Genomic DNA, 23,464 nt, shown 5'->3' with positions numbered 1-23,464 from the left:
CTGTACTGAATAAGTTAATCTTAAATTTTGTTTACCATTGCAAAACTTTTTAAAACATTTTCCCTAATGAATGAACACCCTGTATTAGTGAATGCAGCTTTATTAACCCCTCGACCCGTCTGTAGGAGAGAACTAAAAGGAGTACAACTATTTGTAGTGTCTTACCTGTGATACACTGAAACTGACCATCCTCTCGCCGTATAGTGAAGGCCTCACCTGGGTTCACCTGCACCAGGATTACCTGTTGAGAGAAACACATCAAACACCTGTATAATGACATCACACAGGTGTTCACTCGACACAACAGGAAAATAAACAACATAAGACCGTAACGGCCAGGGACTACCTGAACTTGTCCAATGAGAAACACTTGTTTTGATTGTCCATTTTAAAATGTTTTTCCACAGTATGGTCCCAATGAACTCAACCCTGTTTACAGTCAGGAACAGACAGTCTTATTTACCAGCCATGTTGATTTAACCCTGTTTACAGTCAGGAACAGACAGCCTTATTTACCAGCCATGTTGATTTAACCCTGTTTACAGTCAGGAACACACAGTCTTATTTACCAGCCGTGTTGATTTAACCCTGTTTACAGTCAGGAACAGACAGTCTTATTTACCAGCCGTGTTGATTTAACCCTGTTTACAGTCAGGAACACACAGTCTTATTTACCAGCCATGTTGATTTAACCCTGTTTACAGTCAGGAACAGACAGTCTTATTTACATGTTGATTTAACCCTGTTTACAGTCAGGAACACACAGTCTTATTTACCAGCCGTGTTGATTTAACCCTGTTTACAGTCAGGAACAGACAGTCTTATTTACCAGCCGTGTTGATTTAACCCTGTTTACAGTCAGGAACAGACAGCCTTATTTACCAGCCATGTTGATTTAACCCTGTTTACAGTCAGGAACAGACAGTCTTATTTACCAGCCGTGTTGATTTAACCCTGTTTACAGTCAGGAACACACAGTCTTATTTACCAGCCATGTTGATTTAACCCTGTTTACAGTCAGGAACAGACAGTCTTATTTACCAGCCATGTTGATTTAACCCTGTTTACAGTCAGGAACAGACAGTCTTATTTACATGTTGATTTAACCCTGTTTACAGTCAGGAACAGACAGTCTTATTTACATGTTGATTTAACCCTGTTTACAGTCAGGAACACACAGTCTTATTTACCAGCCGTGTTGATTTAACCCTGTTTACAGTCAGGAACAGACAGTCTTATTTACATGTTGATTTAACCCTGTTTACAGTCAGGAACACACAGTCTTATTTACCAGCCATGTTGATTTAACCCTGTTTACAGTCAGGAACAGACAGCCTTATTTACCAGCCATGTTGATTTAACCCTGTTTACAGTCAGGAACACACAGTCTTATTTACCAGCCGTGTTGATTTAACCCTGTTTACAGTCAGGAACAGACAGTCTTATTTACCAGCCGTGTTGATTTAACCCTGTTTACAGTCAGGAACAGACAGCCTTATTTACCAGCCATGTTGATTTAACCCTGTTTACAGTCAGGAACAGACAGTCTTATTTACCAGCCGTGTTGATTTAACCCTGTTTACAGTCAGGAACAGACAGTCTTATTTACATGTTGATTTAACCCTGTTTACAGTCAGGAACACACAGTCTTATTTACCAGCCGTGTTGATTTAACCCTGTTTACAGTCAGGAACAGACAGTCTTATTTACATGTTGATTTAACCCTGTTTACAGTCAGGAACACACAGTCTTATTTACCAGCCATGTTGATTTAACCCTGTTTACAGTCAGGAACAGACAGCCTTATTTACCAGCCATGTTGATTTAACCCTGTTTACAGTCAGGAACACACAGTCTTATTTACCAGCCGTGTTGATTTAACCCTGTTTACAGTCAGGAACAGACAGTCTTATTTACCAGCCGTGTTGATTTAACCCTGTTTACAGTCAGGAACAGACAGCCTTATTTACCAGCCATGTTGATTTAACCCTGTTTACAGTCAGGAACAGACAGTCTTATTTACCAGCCGTGTTGATTTAACCCTGTTTACAGTCAGGAACACACAGTCTTATTTACCAGCCATGTTGATTTAACCCTGTTTACAGTCAGGAACAGACAGTCTTATTTACCAGCCATGTTGATTTAACCCTGTTTACAGTCAGGAACAGACAGTCTTATTTACATGTTGATTTAACCCTGTTTACAGTCAGGAACAGACAGTCTTATTTACATGTTGATTTAACCCTGTTTACAGTCAGGAACACACAGTCTTATTTACCAGCCGTGTTGATTTAACCCTGTTTACAGTCAGGAACAGACAGTCTTATTTACATGTTGATTTAACCCTGTTTACAGTCAGGAACACACAGTCTTATTTACCAGCCATGTTGATTTAACCCTGTTTACAGTCAGGAACAGACAGCCTTATTTACCAGCCATGTTGATTTAACCCTGTTTACAGTCAGGAACACACAGTCTTATTTACCAGCCGTGTTGATTTAACCCTGTTTACAGTCAGGAACAGACAGTCTTATTTACCAGCCGTGTTGATTTAACCCTGTTTACAGTCAGGAACACACAGTCTTATTTACCAGCCATGTTGATTTAACCCTGTTTACAGTCAGGAACAGACAGTCTTATTTACATGTTGATTTAACCCTGTTTACAGTCAGGAACACACAGTCTTATTTACCAGCCGTGTTGATTTAACCCTGTTTACAGTCAGGAACACACAGTCTTATTTACCAGCCATGTTGATTTAACCCTGTTTACAGTCAGGAACAGACAGTCTTATTTACCAGCCATGTTGATTTAACCCTGTTTACAGTCAGGAACAGACAGTCTTATTTACCAGCCATGTTGATTTAACCCTGTTTACAGTCAGGAACAGACAGTCTTATTTACATGTTGATTTAACCCTGTTTACAGTCAGGAACAGACAGTCTTATTTACCAGCCATGTTGATTTAACCCTGTTTACAGTCAGGAACAGACAGTCTTATTTACCAGCCATGTTGATTTAACCCTGTTTACAGTCAGGAACAGACAGTCTTATTTACATGTTGATTTAACCCTGTTTACAGTCAGGAACAGACAGCCTTATTTACATGTTGATTTAACCCTGTTTACAGTCAGGAACAGACAGTCTTATTTACCAGCCATGTTGATTTAACCCTGTTTACAGTCAGGAACAGACAGTCTTATTTACCAGCCATGTTGATTTAACCCTGTTTACAGTCAGGAACAGACAGTCTTATTTACCAGCCATGTTGATTTAACCCTGTTTACAGTCAGGAACAGACAGTCTTATTTACCAGCCATGTTGATTTAACCCTGTTTACAGTCAGGAACAGACAGCCTTATTTACCAGCCGTGTTACATGTTGATTTAACCCTGTTTACAGTCAGGAACAGACAGGGGAGGGGTTAGTGTGGGGTTGGGGTTAGTGTGGGGTTGGGGTTAGTGTGGGGTGGGGTTAGTGTGGGGTGGGGTTGGGCTGGGGTGGGGTTAGTGTGGGGTTAGGGTGGGGTTGGGGTTAGGGTGGGGTTAGGGTGGGGTTAGTGTGGGGTGGGGTTGGTGTGGGGTTTGGAGTTAGGGTTAGTGTGGGGTTGGGGTTAGGGTGGGGTTAGGGTCATATGGGACACAGATTAGGCTAAACTTAGTCCAGGATGAAATCCCATGGTCAAGAGAGATGTCTTTTTAGTCAGGGCCTAGGCTGCGAACTTCCAGGGATCTCACCATATGGTATTATGGGTCCCGATACAACACATAGATATGATTTCCCACGTAGATATGATTCCACACGTAGATATGATTCCCCACGTAGATATGATTCCCCACGTAGATATGATACAACACATAGATATGATTCCCCACGTAGATATGATTCCCCACGTAGATATGATTCAACACGTAGATATGATTCCCCACGTAGATATGATACAACACGTAGATATGATTCCCCACGTAGATATGATTCCCCACGTAGATATGATTCCCCACAGATATGATACAACACATAGATATGATTCCCCACGTAGATATGATTCCCCACGTAGATATGATTCCCCACGTAGATATGATTCCCCACGTAGATATGATTCCCCACGTAGATATGATTCCCCACGTAGATATGATTCCCCACGTAGATATGATTCCCCACGTAGATATGATTCCCCACGTAGATATGATACAACACATAGATATGATTCCCCACGTAGATATGATTCCCCACGTAGATATGATACAACACATAGATATGATTCCCCACGTAGATATGATTCCCCACGTAGATATGATTCCCCACGTAGATATGATTCAACACGTAGATATGATTCAACACGTAGATATGATTCAACACGTAGATATGATTCAACACATAGATATGATTCCCCACGTAGATATGATTCCCCACGTAGATATGATTCCCCACGTAGATATGATTCCCACGTAGATATGATTCCCCACGTAGATATGATTCCCCACGTAGATATGATTCCCCACGTAGATATGATTCCCCACGTAGATATGATACAACACATAGATATGATTCCCCACGTAGATATGATTCCCCACATAGATATGATACAACACATAGATATGATTCCCCACGTAGATATGATTCCCCACGTAGATATGATTCCCCACGTAGATATGATTCAACACGTAGATATGATTCAACACGTAGATATGATTCAACACGTAGATATGATTCAACACGTAGATATGATTCTACACGTACAGTTGAAGTCGGAAGTTTACATACACCTTAGCCAAATATATTTAAACTCAGTTTTTCACAATTCCTGACATTTAATCAGAGTAAAAATTCCCCGTCTTAGGATCACTACTTTATTTTAAGAATGTGAAATGTCAGAATAATAGTAGAGAGAATGATTTATTTCAGCTTTTATTTCTTTCATCACATTCCCAGTGGGTCAGAAGCTTACATACACTCAATTAGTATTTGGTAGCATTGCCTTTACATTGTTTAACTTGGGTCAAACGTTTCGGGTAGCCTTCCACAAGCTTCCCACAATACTTTGGGTGAATTCGTCATGTTTGAATCTTTATTCTACAACATTAGGTGTTGTAACAATACTAGAGCACCTCCGACAGTTCCCTATGAAATGACCCGCTGTAAAACAAGCAAACAGAACGGTGAATGTAACCTCGTGTCATCTCATTACAGACGGGAGGATTCCCTTCTTTCCCATAGCGTTACACTTATCCCCCCTCACCCTCCTCTCTCCACCCCACCTTGACCATTAGAGACCCATAATGGTGAGCCCAGCACGCACGCACACAGGCACGCAGGACACCGAACTGATACAAAGAGAAAGAGGGGGGGGGGGGTAGATTCAGTTCTGACGTGTGAACAACGTCACTTCGGGGCAGACCGCGCCGAGGACTCAGGAAGAGGAGAGGGAGAATTATTGGTCTGTTCTGGTCACTATAGGGCTTCTGGTCAAAATGTAGTGCACTATATACCGGGAATAGGATACCGTTTTGAGGGTGCAACCTATGACTCAGTCACTCCACTGTCATTTTATAACACACTGGCTGAGCTCATGACACATTTTTCCCTCTCTCTGACGTGTCAAATAAACCCTAGGTCTCAATGCCTGTCTGCTTAAAGCAGCTCAGAGTATCAATTCTGCTCTAGGATCACTTTTTCCTAATATACATACTGTACATACCATTTTCTTTCCAAATGATATAGTGTCTATACACACACCACGTATTTGTATTGTAGATTATTTTAATTGTACTCATTCTGTCAGTTAAAAAAAAAAAAAAAATTGTACTTTTGGTTTTTGTGTGTGTGTGTGTGTGTGTGTGTGTGTGTGTGTGTGTGTGTGTGTGTGTGTGTGTGTGTGTGTGTGTGTGTGTGTGTGTGTGTGTGTGTGTGTGTGTGTGTGTGTGTGTGCGAGAATCTACTGTTGGAGCTAGTAACATAAGCATTTCTCCGCACCTGCTGTTAACACCTTGCAAAGCTTTGTTTGCGGCCAAAAAAACGTTGATTTGATTAGAATTGTAAAGAACAAGTTGTTGGGTATTAATACTATCTATCAGACAATAGTGAGATACGAAGAGATTAGGTGAGATGAATAAAAATCTATAATGATTAAACTAAAGAGGAAGCTATAGGCTAATAACCCTGCAGCCTGGTCACTAAGAAAGGCTTGTGTATAAAATGGCTCCCTATTCCTGATATCACCTCGTCCAATCCTTTTCATCAGGGCTTCATCAGTGGCTCTGTTTATAGTAGTGCACTTTACAGTAAACACGTTCCAACTTAACGAAGCCCCTCCCCTCACAAGGCCCCTCCCCTCGCAAGGCCCCTCCCCTCGCAAGGCCCCTCCCCTCGCAAGGCCACTCCCCTCGCAAGGCCACTCCCCTCGCAAGGCCACTCCCCTCGCTCCTTATATGGCTCTGTTTAAAGTACTGCACTTTACAGTAAATAGTGCTCCAATTTAGGACACAAACAAAAGCTTCTAGGAATACTAAACGCAAAATGTATCAAACTACGCAGGCTTTGATTTTCAACTTCCCTTGCTTTAGATAAACAGAATTTCACAAGATTTACATTTCAGAAAACAAACTACAGGTCTAGTTTCAATCAGAAGTAAACATTTCAGAAATAAGCATTTTTAATGCCACATGCAGAATCCTCTCGTCTCCAATCTTTCCTCTATACGCCACTCCCCTAGATACGCCACTCCCCTAGATACGCCACTCCCCTAGATACGCCACTCCCCTAGATACGCCACTCCCCTAGATACGCCACTCCCTTCTAAAACCTTCTGATCTTATCGAGCGTACAAGATACGCTGTAACGCGTGTACTTAGCCTTACTGTGTAAGTGCTACTCTGTGTAGATGTGTGTGTCTGGTTAGTTAGGGACCCTACCTCGCTCTTGTGGAGATCTCTGCCATCATAGAAGCTGTGAGTCTCCCAGGGCATAGGGCTCTGTCTGAGGATCCTCTCCGTCTCTCCCTGGCTCTGTGTCTGCACTGCATTCAGCATCACCTCCATGTCCACAGACTCCCTTTCATGAACTCAGCTCAGACTGAGATGGACTACCCCTTTCACTGCCTGCCACAGTGTGTTACGCACACACACACACACACACACACACACACACACACACACACGCCCTCTCACGGTGTCACACACACAGATGTTGTTCACACGCCCACACAGGCAAGCAGCGACAGTGAGAGCATGATAGGAGGGTGTGGGTAGGTGGCTAATTGAATCAAAGTCAAGGCCCTCCCTATTGGTGGAGGGATGGGGGGAGGGGGGGGTCCATGACGAGTGTGTTTGTTTGCTTTCAACTTCCCGTGTGAAGCTACCAGCTGGCTTTCTCTTCCACCAACATCCCTCCCCACCACCTCCCTACCCTACCATCCTTTCACCAATGACAGCACAGTCCACACCTCTCATCTCACTAACGACAACACTCAGCCTCCTCTCCCTCCCTCATCCTCCTCCCTCCCAAATCTCTGTCCCCCGCTCTCTCACGGTAGCCCTCTCTGTGTCTCTCTCTCACGGTAGTCCTCTCTGTGTCTCTCTCTCACGGTAGTCCTCTCTGTGTCTCTCTCTCACGGTAGTCCTCTCTGTGTCTCTCTCTCACGGTAGTCCTCTCTGTGTCTCTCTCTCACGGTAGTCCTCTCTGTGTCTCTCTCTCACGGTAGTCCTCTCTGTGTCTCTCTCTTACGGTAGTCCTCTCTGTGTCTCTCTCTCTCTGTGTCTCTCTCTCTCTTACGGGTAGTCCTCTCTGTCTCTCTTACGGTAGTCCTCTCTGTCTCTCTCTTACGGTAGTCCTCTCTGTCTCTCTCTCTACGGTAGTCCTCTCTGTCTCTCTCTCTCTTACGGTAGTCCTCTCTGTCTCTCTCTCTCTTACGGTAGTCCTCTGTCTCTCTCTCTCTTACGGTAGTCCTCTCTGCTCTCTCTCTCTTACGGTAGTCCTCTCTGTCTCTCTCTCTTACGGTAGTCCTCTCTGTCTCTCTCTCTTACGGTAGTCCTCTCTGTCTCTCTCTCTTACGGTAGTCCTCTCTGTCTCTCTCTCTTACGGTAGTCCTCTCTGTCTCTCTCTCTTACGGTAGTCCTCTCTGTCTCTCTCTCTTACGGTAGTCCTCTCTGTCTCTCTCTCTTACGGTAGTCCTCTCTGTCTCTCTCTCTTACGGTAGTCCTCTCTGTCTCTCTCTCTTACGGTAGTCCTCTCTGTCTCTCTCTCTTACGGTAGTCCTCTCTGTCTCTCTCTCTTACGGTAGTCCTCTCTGTCTCTCTCTCTTACGGTAGTCCTCTCTGTCTCTCTCTCTTACGGTAGTCCTCTCTGTCTCTCTCTCTTACGGTAGTCCTCTCTGTCTCTCTCTCTTACGGTAGTCCTCTCTGTCTCTCTCTCTTACGGTAGTCCTCTCTGTCTCTCTCTCTTACGGTAGTCCTCTCTGTCTCTCTCTCTTACGGTAGTCCTCTCTGTCTCTCTCTCTTACGGTAGTCCTCTCTGTCTCTCTCTCTTACGGTAGTCCTCTCTGTCTCTCTCTCTTACGGTAGTCCTCTCTGTCTCTCTCTCTTACGGTAGTCCTCTCTGTCTCTCTCTCTTACGGTAGTCCTCCCTGTCTCTCTCTCTTACGGTAGTCCTCTCTGTCTCTCTCTCTTACGGTAGTCCTCTCTGTCTCTCTCTCTTACGGTAGTCGTCCCTGTCTCTCTCTCTTACGGTAGTCGTCCCTGTCTCTCTCTCTTACGGTAGTCCTCTCTGTCTCTCTCTTACGGTAGTCCTCTCTGTCTCTCTCTTACGGTAGTCCTCTCTGTCTCTCTCTCTTACGGTAGTCCTCTCTGTCTCTCTCTCTTACGGTAGTCCTCTCTGTCTCTCTCTCTTACGGTAGTCCTCTCTGTCTCTCTCTCTTACGGTAGTCCTCTCTGTCTCTCTCTCTCTTACGGTAGTCCTCTCTGTGTCTCTCTCTCTCTGTGTCTCTCTCTTACGGTAGTCCTCTCTGTCTCTCTCTCTCTTACGGTAGTCCTCTCTGTCTCTCTCTCTTACGGTAGTCCTCTCTGTCTCTCTCTCTTACGGTAGTCCTCTCTGTCTCTCTCTCTTACGGTAGTCCTCTCTGTCTCTCTCTCTTACGGTAGTCCTCTCTGTCTCTCTCTCTTACGGTAGTCCTCTCTGTCTCTCTCTCTTACGGTAGTCCTCTCTGTCTCTCTCTCTTACGGTAGTCCTCTCTGTCTCTCTCTCTTACGGTAGTCCTCTCTGTCTCTCTCTCTTACGGTAGTCCTCTCTGTCTCTCTCTCTTACGGTAGTCCTCTCTGTCTCTCTCTCTTACGGGTAGTCCTCTCTGTCTCTCTCTCTTACGGGTAGTCCTCTCTGTCTCTCTCTCTTACGGGTAGTCCTCTCTGTCTCTCTCTCTTACGGTAGTCCTCTCTGTCTCTCTCTCTTACGGTAGTCCTCTCTGTCTCTCTCTCTTACGGTAGTCCTCTCTGTCTCTCTCTCTTACGGTAGTCCTCTCTGTCTCTCTCTCTTACGGTAGTCCTCTCTGTCTCTTTCTCTTACGGTAGTCCTCTGTCTCTCTCTCTTACGGTAGTCCTCTGTCTCTCTCTCTTACGGTAGTCCTCTCTGTCTCTCTCTCTTACGGTAGTCCTCTCTGTCTCTCTCTCTTACGGTAGTCCTCTCTGTCTCTCTCTCTTACGGTAGTCCTCTCTGTCTCTCTCTCTTACGGTAGTCCTCTCTGTCTCTCTCTCTTACGGTAGTCCTCTCTGTCTCTCTCTCTTACGGTAGTCCTCTCTGTCTCTCTCTCTTACGGTAGTCCTCTCTGTCTCTCTCTCTTACGGTAGTCCTCTCTGTCTCTCTCTCTTACGGTAGTCCTCTCTGTCTCTCTCTCTTACGGTAGTCCTCTCTGTCTCTCTCTCTTACGGTAGTCCTCTCTGTCTCTCTCTCTTACGGTAGTCCTCTCTGTCTCTCTCTCTTACGGTAGTCCTCTCTGTCTCTCTCTCTTACGGTAGTCCTCTCTGTCTCTCTCTCTTACGGTAGTCCTCTCTGTCTCTCTCTCTTACGGTAGTCCTCTGTCTCTCTCTCTTACGGTAGTCCTCTCTGTCTCTCTCTCTTACGGTAGTCCTCTCTGTCTCTCTCTCTTACGGTAGTCCTCTCTCTGTCTCTCTCTCTTACGGTAGTCCTCTCTCTCTCTCTCTCTTACGGTAGTCCTCTCTCTCTCTCTCTCTCTTACGGTAGTCCTCTCTGTGTGTCTCACAGGTAGTCCTCTCTCTCCCTCTCTCTTACGGTAGTCCTCTCTCTCTCTTACGGTAGTCTCTCTCTCTCTTACGGTAGTCTTCTCTCTCTCTTACGGTAGTCCTCTCTCTCTCTCTTACGGTAGTCCTCTCTGTCTCTCTCTTACGGTAGTCCTCTCTGTCTCTCTCTTACGGTAGTCCTTCTCTCTCTTACGGTAGTCCTCTCTTCTCTCTTACGGTAGTCCTCTCTGTGTCTCTCTTACAGGTAGTCCTCTCTGTCTCTCTCTCTTACGGTAGTCCTCTCTGTCTCTCTCTCTTACGGTAGTCCTCTCTCTCTCTCTCTCTCTTACGGTAGTCCTCTCTGTGTGTCTCACACGGTAGTCCTCTCTGTCCCTCTCTCTTACGGTAGTCCTCTCTGTCTCTCTTACGGTAGTCCTCTCTGTCTCTCTCTTACGGTAGTCCTATGTGTCTGTCTCTCTCTCTTACGGTAGTCCTCTCTGTCTCTCTCTCTTACGGTAGTCCTCTCTGTCTCTCTCTCTTACGGTAGTCCTCTCTGTCTCTCTCTCTTACGGTAGTCCTCTCTGTCTCTCTCTCTTACGGTAGTCCTCTCTGTCTCTCTCTCTTACGGTAGTCCTCTCTGTCTCTCTCTCTTACGGTAGTCCTCTGTCTCTCTCTCTTACGGTAGTCCTCTCTGTCTCTCTCTCTTACGGTAGTCCTCTCTGTCTCTCTCTCTTACGGTAGTCCTCTCTGTCTCTCTCTCTTACGGTAGTCGTCCCTGTCTCTCTCTCTTACGGTAGTCCTCTCTGTCTCTCTCTCTTACGGTAGTCCTCTCTGTCTCTCTCTCTTACGGTAGTCCTCTCTGTCTCTCTCTCTTACGGTAGTCCTCTCTGTCTCTCTCTCTTACGGTAGTCCTCTCTGTCTCTCTCTCTTACGGTAGTCCTCTCTGTCTCTCTCTCTTACGGTAGTCCTCTCTGTCTCTCTCTCTACGGTAGTCCTCTCTGTCTCTCTCTTACGGTAGTCCCTCTCTGTCTCTCTCTCTTACGGTAGCTCCTCTCTGTCTCTCTCTCTTACGGTAGTCCTCTCTGTCTCTCTCTCTTACGGTAGTCCTCTCTGTCTCTCTCTCTTACGGTAGTCCTCTCTGTCTCTCTCTCTTACGGTAGTCCTCTCTGTCTCTCTCTTACGGTAGTCCTCTCTGTCTCTCTCTTACGGTAGTCCTCTCTGTCTCTCTCTTACGGGTAGTCCTCTCTGTCTCTCTCTCTTACGGTAGTCCTCTCTGTCTCTCTCTCTTACGGTAGTCCTTTCTGTCTCTCTCTCTTACGGTAGTCCTCTCTGTCTCTCTCTCTTACGGTAGTCCTCTCTGTCTCTCTCTCTCTTACGGTAGTCCTCTCTGTCTCTCTCTCTTACGGTAGTCCTCTCTGTCTCTCTCTCTTACGGTAGTCCTCTCTGTCTCTCTCTCTTACGGTAGTCCTCTCTGTCTCTCTCTCTTACGGTAGTCCTCTCTGTCTCTCTCTCTTACGGTAGTCCTCTCTGTCCTCTCTGCTCTCTTCACGGTAGTCCTCTCTGTCTCTCTCTCTTACGGTAGTCCTCTCTGTCTCTCTCTCTTACGGTAGTCCTCTCTGTGCTCTCTCTCTTACGGGTAGTCCTCTGCTCCCGTGCCTCTCTGCTCTCTCACGGTAGTCCTCTCTGTCTCTCTCTTACGGTAGTCCTCTCTGTCTCTCTCTTACGGTAGTCCTCTCTGTCTCTCTCTTACGGTAGTCCTCTCTGTCTCTCTCTCTTACGGTAGTCCTCTCTGTCTCTCTCTCTTACGGTAGTCCTCTCTGTCTCTCTCTCTCTACGGTAGTCCTCTCTGTCTCTCTCTCTGTGTCTCTCTCTCTTACGGTAGTCCTCTCTGTCTCTCTTACGGTAGTCCTCTCTGTCTCTCTCTTACGGTAGTCCTCTCTGTCTCTCTCTCTTACGGTAGTCCTCTCTGTCTCTCTCTCTTACGGTAGTCCTCTCTGTCTCTCTCTCTTACGGTAGTCCTCTCTGTCTCTCTCTCTTACGGTAGTCCTCTCTGTCTCTCTCTCTTACGGTAGTCCTCTCTGTCTCTCTCTCTTACGGTAGTCCTCTCTGTCTCTCTCTCTTACGGTAGTCCTCTCTGTCTCTCTCTCTTACGGTAGTCCTCTCTGTGTCTCTCTCTCTCTTACGGTAGTCCTCTCTGTGTCTCTCTCTCTTACGGTAGTCCTCTCTGTCTCTCTCTCTCTACGGTAGTCCTCTCTGTCTCTCTCTCTTACGGTAGTCCTCTCTGTGTCTCTCTCTCTTACGGTAGTCCTCTCTGTGTCTCTCTCTCTTACGGTAGTCCTCTCTGTGTCTCTCTCTCTTACGGTAGTCCTCTCTCTCTCTCTCTCTTACGGTAGTCCTCTCTGTGTGCTCTCTCACTTACGGTAGTCCTCTCTGCTCTCTCTCTCTCTTACGGTAGTCCTCTCTGTGTCTCTCTCTCTCTTACGGTAGTCCTATGTGTCTGTCTCTCTCTCTTACGGTAGTCCTCTCTGTCTCTCTCTCTTACGGTAGTCCTCTCTCTCTCTCTCTCTCTCTTACGGTAGTCCTCTCTGTGTGTCTCACAGGTAGTCCTCTCTCTCCCTCTCTCTTACGGTAGTCCTCTCTGTGTCTCTCTCTCTCTTACGGTAGTCCTCTCTCTGTCTCTCTCTCTTACGGTAGTCCTATGTGTCTCTCTCTCTCTCTTACGGTAGTCCTCTCTCTGTCTCTCTCTCTCTTACGGTAGTCCTCTCTCTGTCTCTCTCTGTCTCTCTCTCTCTTACGGTAGTCCTATGTGTCTCTCTCTCTCTCTCTTAGGGTAGTCCTATGTCTCTCTCTCTTACGGTAGTCCTCTCTGTGTCTCTCTCTCTTACGGTAGTCCTATGTGTCTCTCTCTCTCTCTCTTACGGTAGTCCTATGTCTCTCTCTCTCTTTTACAGTAGTCCTCTCTGTCTCTCTCTCTCTCTCTCGGTAGTCCTATGTCTCTCTCTTTTACAGTAGTCCTCTCTGTCTCTCTCTCTCTCTTATGGTAGTCCTATGTCTCTCTCTCTCTTTTACAGTAGTCCTCTGTGTTTCTCTTACTTACTGTTGCCCGCATCTCTCTCATTCAGGCGTCGCTGTTCTCACGATCACAGAAAGAAAAAGGACGACCGACCCCCGGGCAGCACTCCAGGGTCTCAGAGACCCTCTCCTCTCCCACCTCACCCAGCCTTCATCACCTGCGACACCGCCACATCGGGCCTCAGCGAACCTAGACGCCTGTCCTCGTTTTACTCCCTCCACGGACCCCCCCCCCCCCTCCACACCAAGCCCAGGGAGGAGAAGCCCCTGCCAGGGAGAGGACTGGTGCAGCAGCAGGGGGGCTGTGATGGGGGCAGATGGATGGATGGACCAGGTTTTCTGGCTTGGTTTCTGCTCAGCGCTGGCTGGCTCCCTGGAGGTAATCTCTCTCTGTATAGCGTAGCTATGGCTGTAGCGTTAGTGCTCACAGGAGGTCTCTATCGTGGCGTGATGCCCGTGTTTGTTTGCACAGACAGTACCCTGCTCGGCTCTGCCTCCTCTGTTCCACAGCGCCACTGTAGCGCTTTCTCTCCCCCCCCCCCCCCCTCCCCCTAGCTCCCAGTCTCCCTTTCTCCTGCCTCAGGCTCCAGCACAGCAGCCCGTCTCCACGGTAACCCACTGTGGCGCTTTCTCTCCCCCCCCCTCCCCCTAGCTCCCAGTCTCCCAGTCTCCTGCCTCAGGCTCCAGCACAGCAGCCCGTCTCCACGGTAACCCCTTCAACAAATAAGTCACGGCGATGTCCGATCACCACAACCGTCACGGAGAGAGTGAAACGACTGATTATGCCCAGGCAGCGCCCGCTCCGCTGTCCTCTGTTCTACGGTAAAGAGGGTGGAGGGATAGAAGGATGACAACAAGGATAGAGAGGAGATTCTTAGATGGTAGAACGGGATAAAGGCTCCTGAATTGTCTCTTGATATCCCTCGCTCTCTCCCTCTCTGTGTGTTACAGGGTTTGCTTCCTCCCTCCCTCCCTTGCTTCCTCCCTCCCTCCCTTGCTTCCTCCCTGTCTGTCTCTGTTAGTGACTGCGCTTGCGTGTCTGCTACTCCATGGTTCTCTTTGTTGTGATGTTTCATTTATATCCTTTAAAAATAAATATATATAAAATGTTTTATTAAAACCACCCGTGGGCCAGCCGTATGTTTAACAACCCTGCTCTACACACCAATCAGGGGGCTCCTTTGTTCAGCGCGACAACAATGGCTTAAAGGAACTGAGCAGAGCGAACGACCCACAGCCTGACATGCACAACACTACTCCCCCTCCCCTCCCTCTGTTCCCTCTCTCCCTCCCTATCCATCTATCTCCATCCCACCTTCCCCTTCGCTCTTCCATTCACAGAGCAAAACACCGTACACCTTCTATTAATAATGTGACTGATGTGTGAGGAGACGAGGCGGTGGGAGGTCCGCTAGAGGGGACGAGGTCGCTAGAGGAGACGAGGCGGTGGGAGGTCGCTAGAGGAGACGAGGCGGTGGGAGGTCGCTAGAGGGGACGAGGTCGCTAGAGGAGACGAGGCGGTGGGAGGTCCGCTAGAGGAGACGAGGCGGTGGGAGGTCCGCTAGAGGAGACGAGGCGGTGGGAGGTCCGCTAGAGGGGACGAGGCGGTGGGAGGTCCGCTAGAGGGGACGAGGCGGTGGGAGGTCGCTAGAGGGGACGAGGCGGTGGGAGGTCGCTAGAGGGGACGAGGCGGTGGGAGGTCGCTAGAGGAGACGAGGCGGTGGGAGGTCGCTAGAGGAGACGAGGCGGTGGGAGGTCGCTAGAGGAGACGAGGCGGTGGGAGGTCCGCTAGAGGAGACGAGGCGGTGGGAGGTCCGCTAGAGGAGACGAGGCGGTGGGAGGTCCGCTAGAGGAGACGAGGCGGTGGGAGGTCCGCTAGAGGGGACGAGGCGGTGGGAGGTCGCTAGAGGAGACGAGGCGGTGGGAGGTCGCTAGAGGAGACGAGGCGGTGGGAGGTCCGCTAGAGGAGACGAGGCGGTGGGAGGTCCGCTAGAGGAGACGAGGCGGTGGGAGGTCCGCTAGAGGAGACGAGGCGGTGGGAGGTCCGCTAGAGGAGACGAGGCGGTGGGAGGTCCGCTAGAGGAGACGAGGCGGTGGGAGGTCCGCTAGAGGAGACGAGGCGGTGGGAGGTCCGCTAGAGGAGACGAGGCGGTGGGAGGTCCGCTAGAGGAGACGAGGCGGTGGGAGGTCGCTAGAGGAGACGAGGCGGTGGGAGGTCGCTAGAGGAGACGAGGCGGTGGGAGGTCCGCTAGAGGGGACGAGGCGGTGGGAGGTCGCTAGAGGGGACAAGGTCACTAGAGGGGACGGGGCGGTGGGAGGTCCGCTAGAGGAGACGAGGCGGTGGGAGGTCGCTAGAGGAGACGAGGCGGTGGGAGGTCGCTAGAGGAGACGAGGCGGTGGGAGGTCGCTAGAGGAGACGAGGCGGTGGGAGGTCCGCTAGAGGGGACGAGGCGGTGGGAGGTCCGCTAGAGGAGACGAGGCGGTGGGAGGTCCGCTAGAGGAGACGAGGCGGTGGGAGGTCCGCTAGAGGGGACGAGGCGGTGGGAGGTCGCTAGAGGAGACGAGGCGGTGGGAGGTCGCTAGAGGAGACGAGGCGGTGGGAGGTCCGCTAGAGGAGACGAGGCGGTGGGAGGTCCGCTAGAGGAGACGAGGCGGTGGGAGGTCCGCTAGAGGAGACGAGGCGGTGGGAGGTCCGCTAGAGGAGACGAGGCGGTGGGAGGTCCGCTAGAGGAGACGAGGCGGTGGGAGGTCGCTAGAGGAGACGAGGCGGTGGGAGGTCGCTAGAGGAGACGAGGCGGTGGGAGGTCCGCTAGAGGGGACGAGGCGGTGGGAGGTCGCTAGAGGGGACAAGGTCACTAGAGGGGACGGGGCGGTGGGAGGTCCGCTAGAGGAGACGAGGCGGTGGGAGGTCGCTAGAGGAGACGAGGCGGTGGGAGGTCGCTAGAGGAGACGAGGCGGTGGGAGGTCCGCTAGAGGAGACGAGGCGGTGGGAGGTCGCTAGAGGAGACGAGGCGGTGGGAGGTCGCTAGAGGAGACGAGGCGGTGGGAGGTCGCTAGAGGAGACGAGGCGGTGGGAGGTCCGCTAGAGGGGACGAGGCGGTGGGAGGTCCGCTAGAGGAGACGAGGCGGTGGGAGGTCCGCTAGAGGGGACGAGGCGGTGGGAGGTCCGCTAGAGGGGACGAGGCGGTGGGAGGTCGCTAGAGGAGACGAGGCGGTGGGAGGTCCGCTAGAGGAGACGAGGCGGTGGGAGGTCCGCTAGAGGAGACGAGGCGGTGGGAGGTCCGCTAGAGGAGACGAGGCGGTGGGAGGTCCGCTAGAGGAGACGAGGCGGTGGGAGGTCCGCTAGAGGAGACGAGGCGGTGGGAGGTCCGCTAGAGGAGACGAGGCGGTGGGAGGTCGCTAGAGGAGACGAGGCGGTGGGAGGTCGCTAGAGGAGACGAGGCGGTGGGAGGTCCGCTAGAGGGGACGAGGCGGTGGGAGGTCGCTAGAGGGGACAAGGTCACTAGAGGGGACGGGGCGGTGGGAGGTCCGCTAGAGGAGACGAGGCGGTGGGAGGTCGCTAGAGGAGACGAGGCGGTGGGAGGTCGCTAGAGGAGACGAGGCGGTGGGAGGTCCGCTAGAGGGGACGAGGCGGTGGGAGGTCCGCTAGAGGGGACAAGGTCACTAGAGGGGACGGGGCGGTGGGAGGTCCGCTAGAGGAGACGAGGCGGTGGGAGGTCGCTAGAGGAGACGAGGCGGTGGGAGGTCGCTAGAGGAGACGAGGCGGTGGGAGGTCCGCTAGAGGGGACGAGGCGGTGGGAGGTCCGCTAGAGGAGACGAGTGATGCGTTAGGCTGACCGCAGCACCCTCTGGAGAGCGGTGCAGTTGCCGTACCAGGCGGTGACGCAGCCCGACAGAATGCTCTCAATGGTGCGTCTTAGGGGCCACGCCGGATTTCTTACGCCGCTTGAAGTGGAAGAGGCGCCGTGACGCCTTCGTCACCACGGTGTCGGTGTGGTGGGACTATTTCAGGCCCTCGGTGATGTGCCAACGAGCTTAAATCTTTTTTGACCCTCTCCACCGCGGCCCCGTCGATGTCTCATGTCCGTGCTTTATGATTGAAACACTACTACTTTCCACCAGGGCCCATAACGCCAAGATCATTCATATGAGCCACACAAATCTCTATTAGACACGACCACCGCAGTGCCATTGACAGACGACACAAACAAAACATCTGAATTATAATAATATTTGGACAAGTAGTGTACTATGCCTTGATGGTGTTTAGCATCTCCTTATTATTGTCTTTATCAGAGTTAACCGTCAAGTTCACGGCGTTTTCTTTTTAAACCCCCAGAACCAGAGGGAGAAAAAGTAACGATCAGAAGTTTACAGACCATGAAACGGCTTCTCCACCGCCCAACAAAACAAATGACACCAGTCAGCTTACCTGCCGCGCCGCTAGCGGTCAGTCAGCTACCTGCCGCGCCGCTAACGGTCAGTCAGCTACCTGCCGCGCCGCTAACGGTCAGTCAGCTACCTGCCGCGCCGCTAGCGGTCAGTCAGCTACCTGCCGCGCCGCTAACGGTCAGTCAGCTACCTGCCGCGCCGCTAACGGTCAGTCAGCTACCTGCCGCGCCGCTAACGGTCAGTCAGCTACCTGCCGCGCCGTTAACATCACTCTTCTGTCTCTCTGTGATTTTTTTACTCGGTCGCGTTAAAATCACAGAGAGACAGAAGAGTGATGTTTTCACTCGGTCACGTTAAAAATCAGAGGAGTGATGTTTTCACTCGGTCGCGTTAAAAATCACAGACAGAAGGACAGATGCCGTAAGGAACCTCCAAGATGATGACACAGATGAAGAACAGCTTCTCATACTACACTCTAAAACACAACAACCCGTCTGGCCGGAAGAGAGACAGAGATCCAGAGAGAGGGAGAGAGAGGGAGAGATCCAGAGAGAGAGAGGGAGAGACAGAGATCCAGAGAGAGGGAGACAGAGATCCAGAGAGAGGGAGAGAGAGGGAGAGATCCAGAGAGAGAGGGAGAGAGACAGAGGGAGAGATCCAGAGAGAGGGAGAGAGAGGGAGAGATCCAGAGAGAGAGAGGGAGAGAGGGAGAGACAGAGATCCAGAGAGAGGGAGACAGAGATCCAGAGAGAGGGAGAGAGAGGGAGAGATCCAGAGAGAGAGGGAGAGAGACAGAGAGGGAGAGATCCAGAGAGAGAGGGAGAGAGACAGAGGGAGAGATCCAGAGAGAGGGAGAGAGAGGGAGAGATCCAGAGAGAGAGAGAGAGAGAGGGAGAGAGGGAGAGACAGAGATCCAGAGAGAGGGAGACAGAGAGAGATCCAGAGAGAGAGGGAGAGAGACAGAGAGGGAGAGATCCAGAGAGAGAGACAGAGAGAAAGAGAGGGAGAGAGACAGAGATCCAGAGAGAGAGAGATTACACACTGCCCCAGTGCTAGCCTGCCTTAGCCAGTAGCTTCTAGCCTGCCTTCTGTTATATTACCCAAGGGACAGGGACACAGCGCACTAGCTAGCTCCCCCCCCACCCTTCGTGCCAACATTCACGGCTGTTAGAGCGGTGACGTGTTCCTCCCGCTCTTCTCTTCTTCAGGGTTCAGGTTTCTCACTATTTGTTCCTCTTAATTGTTTACTGTGTAGCCAGCAGCTGGCTCCACAGGAAGTCAGGAGCAGGGAGTGACGTAGGTAGGTTACACCAGGAGAGAAGAAGAGCCTCAGCCTGCCTCTCTGTGTGTGTGTGTGTGTGTGTGTATGTGTGTGTATGTGTGTGTGTCACACCGGGAGGGGAAGAACCTCAGCCTACCTCACTGTGTGTGCGGGTGCGGGTGTGTGTGTGTGTGTGTGTGTGTGTGTGTTGTAGGTAGGTTACACCGGGAGGGTAGGAACCTCCCGTCTTGATCACACCAACATCTGGATATGCATGTAACAACAGTTCAACATTCACCTCCTGCTTCCATTTCTGTCAAGCCGTCTACGGCCTAGAGCTTCGACTCATACGCTCCAACGTCCAACGTACGCACACCACACAGAACACACTGCAACTGCCTCTGCAATACTGCAAGGCAAGCGCAGCGTTCCACTGGAGATCAATGTACTTCTGGTGTCCCGAAATGCAATGACGAGGTCGGTGTGATGGAGGCGTCAGCCTGGAACAGTATACAGAAACCGCTGTTAACCGTGGCGGCAGCCAGCCAGAAACTAAGGCAGGAGATATAGAAATGATAGATCGTCCTACGATTGATCAATATTCCATATATATATTGATCAATATTCCATATATATATTGATCAACGTGTGTTTCATTGGCCCGTGCTACGGCTCGTTTGAATTCCAGACCAGATTGATCTTGGTTTTGTCAGAGCAGATTCTCATTTAGGTCGTGTGTGTGGTATTACAATAAGATAACGCTCACGTCTCCTATCACATAAATTGTTTGGGGGAACCCAGCTAACAAAAGTTCCCCATGTGTAGGAAATCCTAAAAACACCCCTGCTCAACTGTATCCTGTTGCACATAGCAAACATGAATACGGCTTTATTATAAAAAAAGGGACTTGGACAGGGTCTTGGACAGTAAATTTACCACGTATCCAATCGCATCTTGGTGCAGGGATCTGTTTACAGTAAATGATGGTGTGGCGGGAAGGGGTTATGACTTCTTAATCCGGAACGGAATGTTAGCCAGCCAGTAACAACCAGGAACTAATGCAGCCTCCAGTAGTTAGCCAGCCAGGAACAACCAGGAACTAATGCAGCCTCCAGTAGTTAGCCAGCCAGGAACAACCAGGAACTAATGCAGCCTCCAGTAGTTAGCTAGCCAGGAACAACCAGGAACTAATGCAGCCTCCAGTAGTTAGCCAGCCAGGAACAACCAGGAACTAATACAGCCTCCAGTAGTTAGCTAGCCAGTAACAACCAGGAACTAATACAGCCTCCAGTAGTTAGCCAGCCAGGAACTAATACAGCCTCCAGTAGTTAGCCAGCCAGGAACTAATACAACCTCCAGTAGTTAGCCAGCCAGGAACTAATACAACCTCCAGTAGTTAGCCAGCCTGCCAGAAACAACCAGGCTGCAAGAAACAGTCAGGAAGGAAGGAAGTAGTGCAGCATCCAGCTGTTAGCCTGCCAGAAACAGGCATTCTCCATTCAGCCAGACAGCCAACAGCATCCAGGAAGTCAGGAAGTCATGTATCCACTAGCTAGCCCTCCTAATGGTGATGCTGCTTATAATGATGCTGACAAACTCACTTGCGCAAAAAGCTAATTTAGAGCAATTTAATAAGGCACCCTCTGGGCTCCCACTTGCAGGTGGACGGATGACTGATGGGAATGTGAGGAGGACAAAAAAAAAATAGCTCTTCCTAGAACTGTTTACATTTTTTTTCTGGCAAATGCTTAGCATATCACGTCATATGGGTAATTCACGTAGATAAATTGCTAGGTTGCCAGAGGTAAAGCGTAGGTTTAAACATCAGGGGAAATGCACACACACACTGGTGTGCCAGTGTCTCACAGTAGATTCCATCTGCTTACTGTGTTAATTAGCATCCCTCATAACATGTTCACTAAACCTCTCCAATTCAAGCCAGCTCACTGTTGGTTCCCTCTCCAATTCAAGCCAGCTCACTGTTGGTTCCCTCTCCAATTCAAGCCAGCTCACTGTTGGTTCCCTCTCCAATTCAAGCCAGCTCACTGTTGGTTCCCTCTCCAATTCAAGCCAGCTCACTGTTGGTTCCCTCTCCAATTCAAGCCAGCTCACTGTTGGTTCCCTCTCCAATTCAAGCCAGCTCACTGTTGGTTCCCTCTCCAATTCAAGCCAGCTCACTGTTGGTTCCCTCTCCAATTCAAGCCAGCTCACTGTTGGTTCCCTCTCCAATTCAAGCCAGCTCACTGTTGGTTCCCTCTCCAATTCAAGCCAGCTCACTGTTGGTTCCCTCTCCAATTCAAGCCAGCTCACTGTTGGTTCCCTCTCCAATTCAAGCCAGCTCACTGTTGGTTCCCTCTCCAATTCAAGCCAGCTCACTGTTGGTTCCCTCTCCAATTCAAGCCAGCTCACTGTTGGTTCCCTCTCCAATTCAAGCCAGCTCACTGTTGGTTCCCTCTCCAATTCAAGCCAGCTCACTGTTGGTTCCCTCTCCAATTCAAGCCAGCTCACTGTTGGTTCCCTCTCCAATTCAAGCCAGCTCACTGTTGGTTCCCTCTCCAATTCAAGCCAGCTCACTGTTGGTTCCCTCTCCAATTCAAGCCAGCTCACTGTTGGTTCCCTCTCCAATTCAAGCCAGCTCACTGTTGGTTCCCTCTCCAATTCAAGCCAGCTCACTGTTGGTTCCCTCTCCAATTCAAGCCAGCTCACTGTTGGTTCCCTCTCCAATTCAAGCCAGCTCACTGTTGGTTACCTCTCTAATTCAAGCCAGTTTCAGAGTTGATGAATATTCTGCTGCTGTCTGCATATAAACAAAACAAACCCAGTTCTCCAAACACTCAGAGTTTGATTAGTCACACAGACAACAGCTCTGCTGTCTTTACTTACACCTTCACTGCAGGGGAGTATCGATTGAATCTTTGAATTAGAGCTTCTGTCTGACTGACTCAAGTTGGTTTCAGTCACTCCACAACTGTGAAGTGGACTAGTAGAGAAGAGCAGTGTTTTTCCCATGCTGGCTTACTGCCATGATAGAATACATTTTTATTTAACCTGGCTACCTTGTGTAACCTGGCTACCTTGTGTAACCTGGTTATTTAACCTGGCTACCTTGTTTAACCTGGTTACTTAACCTGTCTACCTTGTGTAACCTGGCTACCTTGTGTAACCTGGTTATTTAACCTGGCTACCTTGTTTAACCTGGTTACTTAACCTGGCTACCTTGTTTAACCTGGCTACTTAACCTGGCTGCCTTGTGTAACCTGGTTACTTAACCTGGTTACTTAACCTGGTTACTTAACCTGGCTACCTTGTTTAACCTGGCTACCTTGTGTAACCTGGTTATTTAACCTGGCTACCTTGTTTAACCTGGCTACTTAACCTGGCTACCTTGTGTAACCTGGTTACTTAACCTGGTTACTTAACCTGGCTACCTTGTTTAACCTGGCTACCTTGTGTAACCTGGTTATTTAACCTGGCTACCTTGTTTAACCTGGTTACTTAACCGGGTTACCGTGTGATTAAAATACTTATTTCAAGAGAGACCTGGATAGAATACAAAAAGCCTCAGTTTGACTGGACATAAGGTTAAGGACTAAGTCTCGGCCAGGCAGTCAGTGAGTAGACCTACAGTCAGCGTAATAACTGAACACAGAAAGGACCTGAACCCGTAGAGTCACAATACAGCTTTCTTTATACCACTGATCACACACCTCTTTCACAACACAACTCACAATGACAAATATGTAGGACAGAGTCAATGGAGGGAAGGATAGCTAACTGGGGACTATTTAGCCTGCTGCCTGTGTGCCTGACAGGAGAGCCTCGTACTCTACTCTTCTAGAAGGTGTTAGGTTCCATCCACCCACTGGAGAGACAGCATTGCTATGGAAACATTGCCTTGGTTTCACAGAGAGCGAGCAAGAGAGAGAAAGTGCGAGAACGGAGGGAAAAAAAGTGAAGTGATTAAAATTTTGTGTGGGAAGAGCAGGGGAGAAGTGGAGGAGGGGCGGAGTGGAGGAGGGGCCGTGGGAAGGAGTGGAGGAGTGGCCGTGGGAAGGAGTGGAGGAGTGGTGAGGAGGTGGGGCGGTGAGGAGGTGGGGCAGTGGGGAGGAGTGGAGGTGAGGAGTGGCCGTGGGAAGGAGTGGAGGAGTGGTGAGGAGGTGGGGCGGTGAGGAGGTGGGGCAGTGGGGAGGAGTGGAGGTGAGGAGGAGTGGAGGTGGGGAGGTGAGGAGGAGTGGAGGTGGGAAGGAGTGGAGGAGTGGCCGTGGGGAGGAGTGAAGGTGAGGAGGTGGGGCAGTGGGGAGGAGTGGAGGTGAGGAGGAGTGGAGGGGGAGGTGAGGGGAGGTGAGGAGGAGTGGCGGTGAGGAGGAGTGGAGGTGGGGCGGTGAGGAGGGGGGTGGGGAGGTGAGGAGGAGTGGAGGAGTGGAGGTGAGGAGGAGGGGAGGTGGGGAGGTGAGGAGGAGTGGAGGTGGGGCGGTGAGGAGGAGTGGAGGTGGGGCGGTGAGGAGGAGTGGAGGTG

General features: G+C 50.1%; 1 protein-coding gene across 5 annotated transcripts in view; it reads right to left on the bottom strand.

Moving 5' to 3' along the window:
• fndc3a (fibronectin type III domain containing 3A) overlaps window positions 1-23,464 on the bottom strand; it is a 206,337-nt gene that overhangs the window by 147,119 nt on the left and 35,754 nt on the right. For 2 of the 5 annotated variants that reach the window (XM_071358146.1, XM_071358147.1), the window contains exon 3: window positions 166-241. In XM_071358146.1, coding sequence (XP_071214247.1) covers window positions 166-241 — 76 coding nt within the window. Of the gene's footprint in view, window positions 1-165; window positions 242-6,911; window positions 7,429-13,320; window positions 13,813-23,464 lie in introns of those variants that run through there. The other 3 variants (XM_071358149.1, XM_071358144.1, XM_071358145.1) reach the window with 3 other exon arrangements.

Source organism: Salvelinus alpinus, chromosome 21, assembly GCF_045679555.1.
Source record: "Salvelinus alpinus chromosome 21, SLU_Salpinus.1, whole genome shotgun sequence".
Taxonomy (NCBI): Eukaryota; Metazoa; Chordata; class Actinopteri; order Salmoniformes; family Salmonidae; genus Salvelinus; species Salvelinus alpinus.
This window is presented reverse-complemented; position numbering and strand designations above follow the sequence as displayed.